This window comes from Phalangium opilio, unplaced genomic scaffold (assembly GCF_054372755.1).
Source record: "Phalangium opilio isolate 3A_F unplaced genomic scaffold, DU_Popi_V2 ptg000026l_1, whole genome shotgun sequence".
Taxonomy (NCBI): Eukaryota; Metazoa; Arthropoda; class Arachnida; order Opiliones; family Phalangiidae; genus Phalangium; species Phalangium opilio.
Window position 1 is genome coordinate 1,716,719 of NW_028324157.1, and position 13,079 is coordinate 1,729,797.

At 34.8% G+C, this 13,079-nt stretch overlaps 2 protein-coding genes across 2 annotated transcripts; one reads left to right on the forward strand and one right to left on the reverse strand.

The window, feature by feature from the left end:
- Window positions 1-624: 624 nt before the first annotated feature.
- On the reverse strand, window positions 625-1,364 carry LOC149691180 (uncharacterized). The gene is made up of 2 exons (XM_089869460.1): window positions 787-1,364; window positions 625-712 (listed from the first exon to the last, which is right to left on the reverse strand). The coding sequence occupies exons 1-2, from the start codon at window positions 1,191-1,193 to the stop codon at window positions 640-642; spliced, it is 480 nt and encodes a 159-aa protein (XP_089725586.1). The 5' UTR covers window positions 1,194-1,364; the 3' UTR covers window positions 625-639.
- A 9,142-nt stretch (window positions 1,365-10,506) lies between these two features.
- LOC149691181 (uncharacterized) lies at window positions 10,507-11,569 on the forward strand. Its single transcript, XM_089869461.1, has 2 exons — window positions 10,507-11,083; window positions 11,158-11,569. Exons 1-2 carry the CDS (start codon window positions 10,677-10,679, stop codon window positions 11,228-11,230), a joined length of 480 nt encoding a protein of 159 aa, XP_089725587.1. The 5' UTR covers window positions 10,507-10,676; the 3' UTR covers window positions 11,231-11,569.
- Window positions 11,570-13,079: the final 1,510 nt, after the last annotated feature.

Below are 13,079 nucleotides of genomic sequence, written 5' to 3' on the forward strand. Positions count from 1 at the left end.
CTAATCACATCCTTGCCGAGGTCCTCTGACCCGCTTGCATTGAAACCTCCAAAAAAAAAAAAAAAAGAACATTTCACCAACATGGAAAGTTATGTAGAATTAGAACCCTTTGAAGAATGGCGCAAACATCCTCTTCTGTTAGATTTAGTTATTTATTATATTGAAAAATGTAGCGGATTTAATCGAGATGGTGCCTTAAGACTTCATTAATAAAAGGCTGTTTCTATTTAGGCCCAAGTTTTGGACTTAAAAAAGCCAGGAACACTATTTAGGACCACCCTCTCTTAATAAAAATCAATATTTTACTTTGAACAATTGAATTTATTCTAAAGACATGTAAAATTATCAAAAGAAAAGAACTAAATTTTGTACAAAAATTACAGACAATTAAAAATATAAACTAACAAATGAATTAATAAAAGTGATAAATAAAAATAACTAAAATCATGGCGTTGCTTTTGCCTCCTCTTCATGTTTAAGAAAAGACATAAGAGATTCAGATCTGATTGGGCAATGGGACATGAGAGCCTGTCATATTTGAAACTGTGATTTCAGGACCAGTTAGGGTTAAATTATCCGCCATTAAATCTTCTTCATCCTAATTGGTGGAAATACAGTGTAATTTTACTAATTTTATTGTTAAGCTGCTAAAAAAAACCAACTTACCCAATTGTTCCTTTCATCTTGTTCTTTAACGGGAGTTGACTGACAACTAAAAGAAAAATAAAATAAAATTAACTTATAGATTTAACAGATTTACAATACAATTAAATAATTTATACAAACTTAGGACTGAAATTTGACAATCTAGATGCGGTATTTGATGCCATGCCTGACTTGGGCGTATAATTTTCTTTCAATAAATCTCCCCATCTTGTTTGAATTTCATTTGATGTTGATTCAGAAGGGTCAGCTTCGGTAGTTGTTGAATTAACTAATTTCATAAAAATCGTTTTCAGTCCTTCTTCTTCCGTTGGGTCACTACTCTTATAATCGTTTATGAATCTTCCCCTAAACATTTTTGCTGCATTTTCTTGACTTCTTGAACTAACGCCCAATTCCTTCGCTATTTCTCGAAAATGAACAATTTTGTGAATCTGATCGAGGGGCACTTGTAAATTTAGGTACCGTTGGTACAAGCACCTTGCTATCATCTTATTTCCTATTTTCTTATGTCCGGCTTCGAAAACCATATTAGCTCCTGTTAAAACTTAAACAACCTTCTCTAAATGGCCTAGCAGCTAAAATAATTTGATAACATACGACACGCCTATCATTTCAACTCGGTAAAGGGGGGACCTTTTTTATCGCTTTTATCTATAAAGGTTTCACTAAATTTCGTTATTGATTTTTATGTGATTATAAATCGATGAAAAAACTGTCTGACCATTTCATTATGCCTTTAAAAAAACCCTGATAAAACAGATTTTTTTATCTCACTCTTTACCATTCCGAGTGACGATGACGTCATGGAGAGGTATTACACTGGGCGTGTCTGTGTGTATATTTGTGTATGTATGTCGATTTCGAGAATGATGATTTCTTCGAATGACCGACCCTTCGTGCTATGCTCAATCCCTTGGGTTATAGTCAATTAACTAACACATTTTGTTAGGTCTCAATACTAGTTTTATTTTATCAGCGATCATCGATTTTCAGTATATTTTATTCTCCTTATAGAGCCGAATACTCAAACCTAACTGTATATTTTTAATAGAAAGTAAAATGCATCCTATGAAAAACATTAACATGTACAAAAATGGGCCAAGCCTCGCCTCGTGCCCTTTCCGCTGTAAAACGTTCTGAGATCCCATGTAGAGCCAAGTCTGCCTTTTGATCTCATTCAATCGCCAATTGAACAATTATGTTATAAATTAAGTCCTTTTCCTAGTTAATAACCAATATTCTTTGACTCTATCATTATTATAAATCTTTGTTCGTATCAAAAATATCGTGACTTGGCAATCGCAGGTAAGTAATATTAAAAGGAAGTCGAGGGGAAATTCACTAAATCGTTGCCGATTTTAAAATAATCGAAGGGATATTCACTAAATCGTTTATGGTCGAGGGGATATGTACAAGTTTATAAGAAGAGTCATGCATAACCTTATATACACGCGCTTGCCAAGTCACGATATTTTTGATACGAACAAAGATGTATAATAATGATAGAGTCAAAGAATATTGGTTATTAACTAGGAAAAGGACTTAATTTATAACATAATTGTTCAATTGGCGATTGAATGAGATAGCGCTTGCCAAGTCACGATATTTTTGATACGAACAAAGATGTATAATAATGATAGAGTCAAAGAATATTGGTTATTAACTAGGAAAAGGACTTAATTTATAACATAATTGTTCAATTGGCGATTGAATGAGATCAAAAGGCAGACTTGGCTCTACATGGGATCTCAGAACGTTTTACAGCGGAAAGGGCACGAGGCGAGGCTTGGCCCATTTTTGTACATGTTAATGTTTTTCATAGGATCTCACTTCTCTTTGTAGACCCTCTCGTTATACTTCGGTAGTTATATTAAAACAAGACCCTCTCGTGGTACTTCGTTTGCCAATATAATCGCTAACGTTTGTCCATATTTTCGCTGAATTACCCCTTTCGACCCGCAGAGAATATGTAATAAAGATTGTACGCGATATCCTATAAATAAAGAACTAAAGAACAATTTTATAAAAATTTCGGGATGTTTTAATTTTTCTGTGCTTTATAAAATAAATGAAAACTAAATCCTGAATTTTAAGTTTCTATCTCCTCTAGAAGTACCTTAGAATTTTGATGATCGGTGAGTGAGTGAGTGAGTGACAAAATAAGGTAAATTTCACCTGCGATATTTCGAAAAGTATATAGGGTAGGAACTTGAAATTTGGAAACTAGAGCTAGGATTGACAGTCCTCGCGGCAAGCAAAATTTCAGACTTTTACCTCTAACCATCACGAAGTTACAGTGGGTTTAAAAGTGCCACGAGTTGCTTCGAGAAAAGGATGTCAGTGCTCGACTTGGCTGGGAGCACGTGCTCCCAGATATGCGTAATGTTATGCAGATATTTCACAATAAAATACTTTTACTAAAGGTATTTTGGTGAAAAAACTAAGATAAGCAATTTTTTAAAATATTCAATGTTTAATAATCATGTCTACAAAAGTCAAAATTTGAATTTCTGTTACTTCCGGCAATTATCTCTTACTTTTTCTCATCTTTGTCGCAAAGACAGTTTTTATTAATCAAAAATGTCTTGATTAGAATCAAGACCTAAAAAGTATCGATAAGTCTGAGGTTATCACTTGTCTGAAGGATCAGATATTAATTTTTCTATTTAATTGAAACTTAAATGCATGCTTAAGAAAAAACAACGTTCCATTACCGTTTTCCGTTGAAATAAAATATTTTACTGGTAATCAATTTCAAAAATTTACTTATCTCGGCTTTTCGACCACAATTCCATTCCCCGAAAACATTTTATCATTACATTAATTACTTTTGGGAGAGTACGTGTATGGTTTTGCGTTTTAAAAGGTTCCTAAAGACGTTACATCCCCATTCGTGACCGGCACGCTTCGCAGTGGAACATTTTAATTATTCTAAAACCAATGGCGCCAAATTCAATAGGGACAGTTAGATTTTTACTCGCGGTTTTGCAAAATGATGTAATATCAAGTGTACTTTAGTCAACCGTCGTATTGTTCTTTCTCATAGTTCAGGGCATGATCAGTGTTACTGCCCAATTTCTCTCTCTAGTTTCTAACAATGGTTAGAGACTATTTGATATGGCACGGACAACGTTATATACATTTGTAAATTTTAAGTAGCACAAAAGGAAAAAAATCCAATTTTTTTATATTTTGGTTTGAAATAAATAAACTCATGATAGTAGTTATAACGAACAAAAAGTCAAGGGAATGGCACCGGTAATGAGCAGCAGAAAGAGAGGAAAGTTTGCTTCAAGTTAGCAGAGGGACATGGTAGTGAAAATGGTAATCTTGAATTTTGTTCGTTGAAACCTTAATATATCATGAAAAATTCAAGTGAGGAGGCGGCACTACCTAAGGAGGGTTTTTGTTTGGCTGTAGTTTTTTTTTGTTTTGCATAAATTGTTTTGAAAAAATTGCACAGAACTACAATTCTGGCCCACAATATGTGGTTAAAATTTCAAAGAGATTCATTAATTAGTTAATTTTATAAAAAATAAAGTTGCTAAGGGTGGTTTTCATTTCCATAAAATTCATCACACCTTTTGTTGAAAAACTGGAATTTTTCCCATAGAAATAACATGGGAAATTTTTGGAAAAAAACATTCCGGTTAATCCGATTTTAGAAAAACTATACGTTTGTTAGACTTGAAAACGGTTTTAAATGGAAGGTACAACACCTAACATTCCGCTAAGCAATTTTCATTGACTATAATTAAGTCTAAGTATGTTTAAATTTAAATTTTCAAAACCATTCCAATCTGCGATATTTAAGCAGTGTAAAGAGTCAGTTTATGATGTTAGCACTTTTAAATCTATTAGGTTCAAATCTCGTGGTGGTTGAAAAACAAGGGGACCTAGCTTTGTGTGAGCTAACAAGTTAAGTTGGAAAAGGTCCCCCACACTGCCTTTGGTACTTGTAGGTACTTGTGGGTACTTGTGAGTGTTTGTAGGTACTAGTGGGTGCTTGTAGGTACTTGAACCATTGCACTACGGAAGCTTTGAAAAACAATTATCGTCGCGAATTTTGGCAAAACTTTGACTTTTTTCGTTACATAAGAGACTTCACAACCCCGCTTCTGGCTGGGCTCGAACCACCAACCTTTCGGTTAACAGCTGTACGCGCTAACCATTGCACCACGGAAGCTTTGAAGAACGATAATCGTCACGTATTTTGGCAAAACTTTGACTTTTTTCGTTACATAAGAGACTTCACAACACCGCTTCTGGCTGGGCTCGAACCACCAACCTTTCGGTTAAAACCCGAACGCGCTAACCATTGCGCCACGGAAGCTTTGAAAAACAATTATCGTCACATATTTTGGCGAAACTTTGATTTTTTACGTTACATCAGAGACTTCACAACCCCGCTTCTGGCTGGGCTCGAACCACCAACCTTTCGGTTAACAGCTGTACGCGCTAACCATTGCGCCACGGAAGCTTTGAAATTAAATGATCTTCAGGTATTGTGGAAAAACTTTGAATTTTTACGTTATTTATAAGACTTCACAACAACGCTCCCGGGTGGACTAAAACCAACAACCCTTCGGTTTACAGCCGAACGCGCTAATCATTGCACCACGGAAGCTTTGAAAAACAATTATCGTCGCGAATTTTGGCAAAACTTTGACTTTTTTCGTTACATAAGAGACTTCACAACACCGCTTCTGGCTGGGCTTGAACCACCAAACTTTCGATTAACAGCCGAACGCGCTAACCATTGCAGCACAAAAGCTTTGAAAACAATTATCGTCACGTATTTTGGCAAAACTTTGACTTTTTACGTCACATCAGAGACTTCACAACACCGCTCCTGGCTGGGCTCGAACCACCAACCTTTCGGTTAAAACCCGAACGCGCTAACCATTGCGCCACGGAAGCTTTGAAAAACAATTATCGTCACATATTTTGGCGAAACTTTGATTTTTTACGTTACATCAGAGACTTCACAACCCCGCTTCTGGCTGGGCTCGAACCACCAAACTTTCGATTAACAGCCGAACGCGCTAACCATTGCGCCACGGAAGCTTTGAAATTAAATGATCTTCAGGTATTGTAGAAAAACTTTGAATTTTTACGTTATTTATAAGACTTCACAACAACGCTCCAGGGTGGACTAAAACCAACAACCCTTCGGTTTACAGCCGAACGCGCTAACCATTGCAGCACAAAAGCTTTGAAAACAATTATCGTCACGTATTTTGGCAGAACTTTGATTTTTACGTCACATCAGAGACTTCACAACACCGCTCCTGGCTGGGCTCGAACCACCAACCTTTCGGTTAACAGCTGTACGCGCTAACCATTGCACCACGGAAGCTTTGAAGAACGACAATCGTCACGTATTTTGGCAAAACTTTGACTTTTTTCGTTACATAAGAGACTTCACAACACCGCTTCTGGCTGGGCTTGAACCACCAAACTTTCGATTAACAGCCGAACGCGCTAACCATTGCACCACGGAAGCTATGAAGAACAATAATCGTCACGTATTTTGGCAAAACTTTGACTTTTTACGTTACATCAGAGACTTCACAACACCGCTCCTGGCTGGGCTCGAACCACTAACCTTTCGGTTAGGGGGGACGTAAAAGGAGGCCGGGCTATTTCGCCTCTCCTCAGTCGGAAAATACGTAGTTTTCGACATTCGCTTCGCGTTTACGTGAGTTTTCTGGTCCGTGACCAAATAAGGATTTTTTAAACTAGACATTAGGCCAGCGACTTTCCTGCACGTCGTCTGCTAAACCAAAGAAGTGGATAATTAAAATATTAGAATTTTAATGGTACCCTTGAACTTTCTCAGTAGTCTCGTGGACCACTGACCCCCCTCCGATTTAATTTTTGAACTGGACCAGGCAATTTTTAAACTGGTCATTGTAAAAAATTGTATTATGTTAATTACAACAAGAATACAAACTTTTATTGATTTACGTTTTTTTTTGAAGTATTATTATAAATAAATGTTTGATTGAGCTAAATTTATGGTCCCCTTTATATATGTTTCTGCTTAGTGCAGATTTTGAAAATGTAAAACTCTTTCTTAACATTCTTAATTAAAATGAAGACTGAAGGAACAGATATTAATCAAAAATGTCTTGATTAGAATCAAGACCAAAAAAGTATCGATAAGTCTGAGGTTATCACTTGTCTGAAGGATCAGATATTAATTTTTCTATTTAATTGAAACTTAAATGCATGCTTAAGAAAAAACAACGTTCCATTACCGTTTTCCGTTGAAATAAATTATTTTACTGGTAATCAATTTCAAAAATTTACTTATCTCGGCTTTTCGACCACAATTCCATTACCCGAAAACATTTTATCATTACATTAATTACTTTTGGGAGATAACGTGTCAAAATAACCTATAAAACAATAAAAAACTGTAATAGCGGTCTGTTTAGCCATGACAAGAACCTTTTAAAAGTTACAAGCACTATATAACCCTTTCGAGACTAACAGGACCTGAGCAAACTATTTCATCATGTGCGACCTCGGCCTTGAAACTCTCTCATAGTCCCAGTGTGTGTAGAACATAATTTTTCGCTGTTATCTGCCAAAATCAATCTTTCTAGGTAGTGCCGCCTCCTCACTTGAATTTTTCATGATATATTAAGGTTTGAACGAACAAAATTCAAGATTACCATTTTCACTACCATGTCCCTCTGCTAACTTGAAGCAAACTTTCCTCTCTTTCTGCTGCTCATTACCGGTGCCATTCCCTTGACTTTTTGTTCGTTATAACTACTATCAATGAAAATTGCTTAGCGGAATGTTAGGTGTTGTACCTTCCATTTAAAACCGTTTTCAAGTCTAACAAACGTATAGTTTTTCTAAAATCGGATTAACCGGAATGTTTTTTTCCAAAAATTTCCCATGTTATTTCTATGGGAAAAATTCCAGTTTTTCAACAAAAGGTGTGATGAATTTTATGGAAATGAAAACCACCCTTAGCAACTTTATTTTTTATAAAATTAACTAATTAATGAATCTCTTTGAAATTTTAACCACATATTGTGGGCCAGAATTGTAGTTCTGTGCAATTTTTTCAAAACAATTTATGCAAAACAAAAAAAAACTACAGCCAAACAAAAACCCTCCTTAGGTAGTGCCGCCTCCTCACTTGAATTTTTCATGATATATTAAGGTTTCAACGAACAAAATTCAAGATTACCATTTTCACTACCATGTCCCTCTGCTAACTTGAAGCAAACTTTCCTCTCTTTCTGCTGCTCATTACCGGTGCCATTCCCTTGACTTTTTGTTCGTTATAACTACTATCATGAGTTTATTTATTTCAAACCAAAATATAAAAAAATTGGATTTTTTTCCTTTTGTGCTACTTAAAATTTACAAATGTATATAACGTTGTCCGTGCCATATCAAATAGTCTCTAACCATTGTTAGAAACTAGAGAGAGAAATTGGGCAGTAACACTGATCATGCCCTGAACTATGAGAAAGAACAATACGACGGTTGACTAAAGTACACTTGATATTACATCATTTTGCAAAACCGCGAGTAAAAATCTAACTGTCCCTATTGAATTTGGCGCCATTGGTTTTAGAATAATTAAAATGTTCCACTGCGAAGCGTGCCGGTCACGAATGGGGATGTAACGTCTTTAGGAACCTTTTAAAACGCAAAACCATACACGTACTCTCCCAAAAGTAATTAATGTAATGATAAAATGTTTTCGGGGAATGGAATTGTGGTCGAAAAGCCGAGATAAGTAAATTTTTGAAATTGATTACCAGTAAAATATTTTATTTCAACGGAAAACGGTAATGGAACGTTGTTTTTTCTTAAGCATGCATTTAAGTTTCAATTAAATAGAAAAATTAATATCTGATCCTTCAGACAAGTGATAACCTCAGACTTATCGATACTTTTTAGGTCTTGATTCTAATCAAGACATTTTTGATTAATAAAAACTGTCTTTGCGACAAAGATGAGAAAAAGTAAGAGATAATTGCCGGAAGTAACAGAAATTCAAATTTTGACTTTTGTAGACATGATTATTAAACATTGAATATTTTAAAAAATTGCTTATCTTAGTTTTTTCACCAAAATACCTTTAGTAAAAGTATTTTATTGTGAAATATCTGCATAACATTACGCATATCTGGGAGCACGTGCTCCCAGCCAAGTCGAGCACTGACATCCTTTTCTCGAAGCAACTCGTGGCACTTTTAAACCCACTGTAACTTCGTGATGGTTAGAGGTAAAAGTCTGAAATTTTGCTTGCCGCGAGGACTGTCAATCCTAGCTCTAGTTTCCAAATTTCAAGTTCCTACCCTATATACTTTTCGAAATATCGCAGGTGAAATTTACCTTATTTTGTCACTCACTCACTCACTCACCGATCATCAAAATTCTAAGGTACTTCTAGAGGAGATAGAAACTTAAAATTCAGGATTTAGTTTTCATTTATTTTATAAAGCACAGAAAAATTAAAACATCCCGAAATTTTTATAAAATTGTTCTTTAGTTCTTTATTTATAGGATATCGCGTACAATCTTTATTACATATTCTCTGCGGGTCGAAAGGGGTAATTCAGCGTAAATATGGACAAACGTTAGCGATTATATTGGCAAACGAAGTACCACGAGAGGGTCTTGTTTTAATATAACTACCGAAGTATAACGAGAGGGTCTACAAAGAGAAGTGAGATCCTATGAAAAACATTAACATGTACAAAAATGGGCCAAGCCTCGCCTCGTGCCCTTTCCGCTGTAAAACGTTCTGAGATCCCATGTAGAGCCAAGTCTGCCTTTTGATCTCATTCAATCGCCAATTGAACAATTATGTTATAAATTAAGTCCTTTTCCTAGTTAATAACCAATATTCTTTGACTCTATCATTATTATACATCTTTGTTCGTATCAAAAATATCGTGACTTGGCAAGCGCTATCTCATTCAATCGCCAATTGAACAATTATGTTATAAATTAAGTCCTTTTCCTAGTTAATAACCAATATTCTTTGACTCTATCATTATTATACATCTTTGTTCGTATCAAAAATATCGTGACTTGGCAAGCGCGTGTATATAAGGTTATGCATGACTCTTCTTATAAACTTGTACATATCCCCTCGACCATAAACGATTTAGTGAATATCCCTTCGATTATTTTAAAATCGGCAACGATTTAGTGAATTTCCCCTCGACTTCCTTTTAATATTACTTACCTGCGATTGCCAAGTCACGATATTTTTGATACGAACAAAGATTTATAATAATGATAGAGTCAAAGAATATTGGTTATTAACTAGGAAAAGGACTTAATTTATAACATAATTGTTCAATTGGCGATTGAATGAGATCAAAAGGCAGACTTGGCTCTACATGGGATCTCAGAACGTTTTACAGCGGAAAGGGCACGAGGCGAGGCTTGGCCCATTTTTGTACATGTTAATGTTTTTCATAGGATGCATTTTACTTTCTATTAAAAATATACAGTTAGGTTTGAGTATTCGGCTCTATAAGGAGAATAAAATATACTGAAAATCGATGATCGCTGATAAAATAAAACTAGTATTGAGACCTAACAAAATGTGTTAGTTAATTGACAATAACCCAAGGGATTGAGCATAGCACGAAGGGTCGGTCATTCGAAGAAATCATCATTCTCGAAATCGACATACATACACAAATATACACACAGACACGCCCAGTGTAATACCTCTCCATGACGTCATCGTCACTCGGAATGGTAAAGAGTGAGATAAAAAAATCTGTTTTATCAGGGTTTTTTTAAAGGCATAATGAAATGGTCAGACAGTTTTTTCATCGATTTATAATCACATAAAAATCAATAACGAAATTTAGTGAAACCTTTATAGATAAAAGCGATAAAAAAGGTCCCCCCTTTACCGAGTTGAAATGATAGGCGTGTCGTATGTTATCAAATTATTTTAGCTGCTAGGCCATTTAGAGAAGGTTGTTTAAGTTTTAACAGGAGCTAATATGGTTTTCGAAGCCGGACATAAGAAAATAGGAAATAAGATGATAGCAAGGTGCTTGTACCAACGGTACCTAAATTTACAAGTGCCCCTCGATCAGATTCACAAAATTGTTCATTTTCGAGAAATAGCGAAGGAATTGGGCGTTAGTTCAAGAAGTCAAGAAAATGCAGCAAAAATGTTTAGGGGAAGATTCATAAACGATTATAAGAGTAGTGACCCAACGGAAGAAGAAGGACTGAAAACGATTTTTATGAAATTAGTTAATTCAACAACTACCGAAGCTGACCCTTCTGAATCAACATCAAATGAAATTCAAACAAGATGGGGAGATTTATTGAAAGAAAATTATACGCCCAAGTCAGGCATGGCATCAAATACCGCATCTAGATTGTCAAATTTCAGTCCTAAGTTTGTATAAATTATTTAATTGTATTGTAAATCTGTTAAATCTATAAGTTAATTTTATTTTATTTTTCTTTTAGTTGTCAGTCAACTCCCGTTAAAGAACAAGATGAAAGGAACAATTGGGTAAGTTGGTTTTTTTTAGCAGCTTAACAATAAAATTAGTAAAATTACACTGTATTTCCACCAATTAGGATGAAGAAGATTTAATGGCGGATAATTTAACCCTAACTGGTCCTGAAATCACAGTTTCAAATATGACAGGCTCTCATGTCCCATTGCCCAATCAGATCTGAATCTCTTATGTCTTTTCTTAAACATGAAGAGGAGGCAAAAGCAACGCCATGATTTTAGTTATTTTTATTTATCACTTTTATTAATTCATTTGTTTGTTTATATTTTTAATTGTCTGTAATTTTTGTACAAAATTTAGTTCTTTTCTTTTGATAATTTTACATGTCTTTAGAATAAATTCAATTGTTCAAAGTAAAATATTGATTTTTATTAAGAGAGGGTGGTCCTAAATAGTGTTCCTGGCTTTTTTAAGTCCAAAACTTGGGCCTAAATAGAAACAGCCTTTTATTAATGAAGTCTTAAGGCACCATCTCGATTAAATCCGCTACATTTTTCAATATAATAAATAACTAAATCTAACAGAAGAGGATGTTTGCGCCATTCTTCAAAGGGTTCTAATTCTACATAACTTTCCATGTTGGTGAAATGTTCTTTTTTTTTTTTTTTTTTTGGAGGTTTCAATGCAAGCGGGTCAGAGGACCTCGGCAAGGATGTGATTAGTCAGGTTTCATTATGTGTGTAAGCAGGGGAAGGAAATGAGGTTTACTTGGGAGGTGACGGATGGGGTGTGGGGGTCAAGTCACCTCCGGCGGACACGGGGCAGTCGGCACCTATAGGGTAGGATCGCCGACATGTGTCTTATTCCCTCAAACTTTGCCTCCCAGAAGCTTAGCTTACAGGAGTACGCCACACTCCCGGCTGTTGGTGAAAATTACAGCAACCAATTTTTCAGAGTAGAAAATGACGGGTAAACTGTTCCATAGCGGCTCTTTGGTGACACGTGACCTGAGTTTAATAAACACTTGCAGTTTGTTTCCATAAGTCATTTAGAATGTTTTAGCAGACGATGCATGGGAGAATATCTACTATTTTAGAATTTGGGGTAATTCGGCAAAAGTTCGGCAAAAATAACTTCGGGGTAAAATAGTGTTTCACCCCATAATATATTGCCGAAAAACCCCTGTTTTACCCCAAACTTTTGAATTTCCTCAATATTAATGTATTATAAAGATAATATAAATTAATTTCAGTGTTTAATAGTAAAAAAGGGATTTACCAGCTTATAGCTTAGTTTTAATCTTAATTTTGTAGTTTAATTAAAAGTTATTTTAATTTTTGTCCCAAAAATGTACGTTTTTGGTCTAATTTTATATTAATTATATTTAATTATGTGGAAATTAATGCTGGATTGTGGTTCGGCAGAGTAGATTTAGATAATAAATTGAGATTCAATTAACAATTCACATTAATATCAATGTTTTATTGAAAATTCAATCATTGCCAAAAAAACCCTATTTTACCCCAAACTTTTGAATTTCCTGAATATTAATGTATTATAAAGATAATATAAATTAATTTAAGTGTCAAATAGGAAAAAAGGGGATTTACCAGCTTCTAGCTTAGTTTTAATCTTAGTTATGTAGATCAATTAAAAGTTATTTTAATTTTTGTCCCAAAAATGTACGTTTTTGGTCGCATTTTACGTTAATTATACTTAATTAAGTTGAAATTAACGTTGGATTGTGGTTCGGCAGAGTAGATTTAGCTTATAAATTGAGATTCAATAAAAAATTCACATAAATGTCAATGTTTAATTCAAAATACAATCCTTGCCGAATAATCCCTATTTTACCCCAAACTTTGGAATTTCGCACTTCTTCAACGACTCGGCATATTTTTTCATTTCTCCCCGTAATATTTTGCCGAA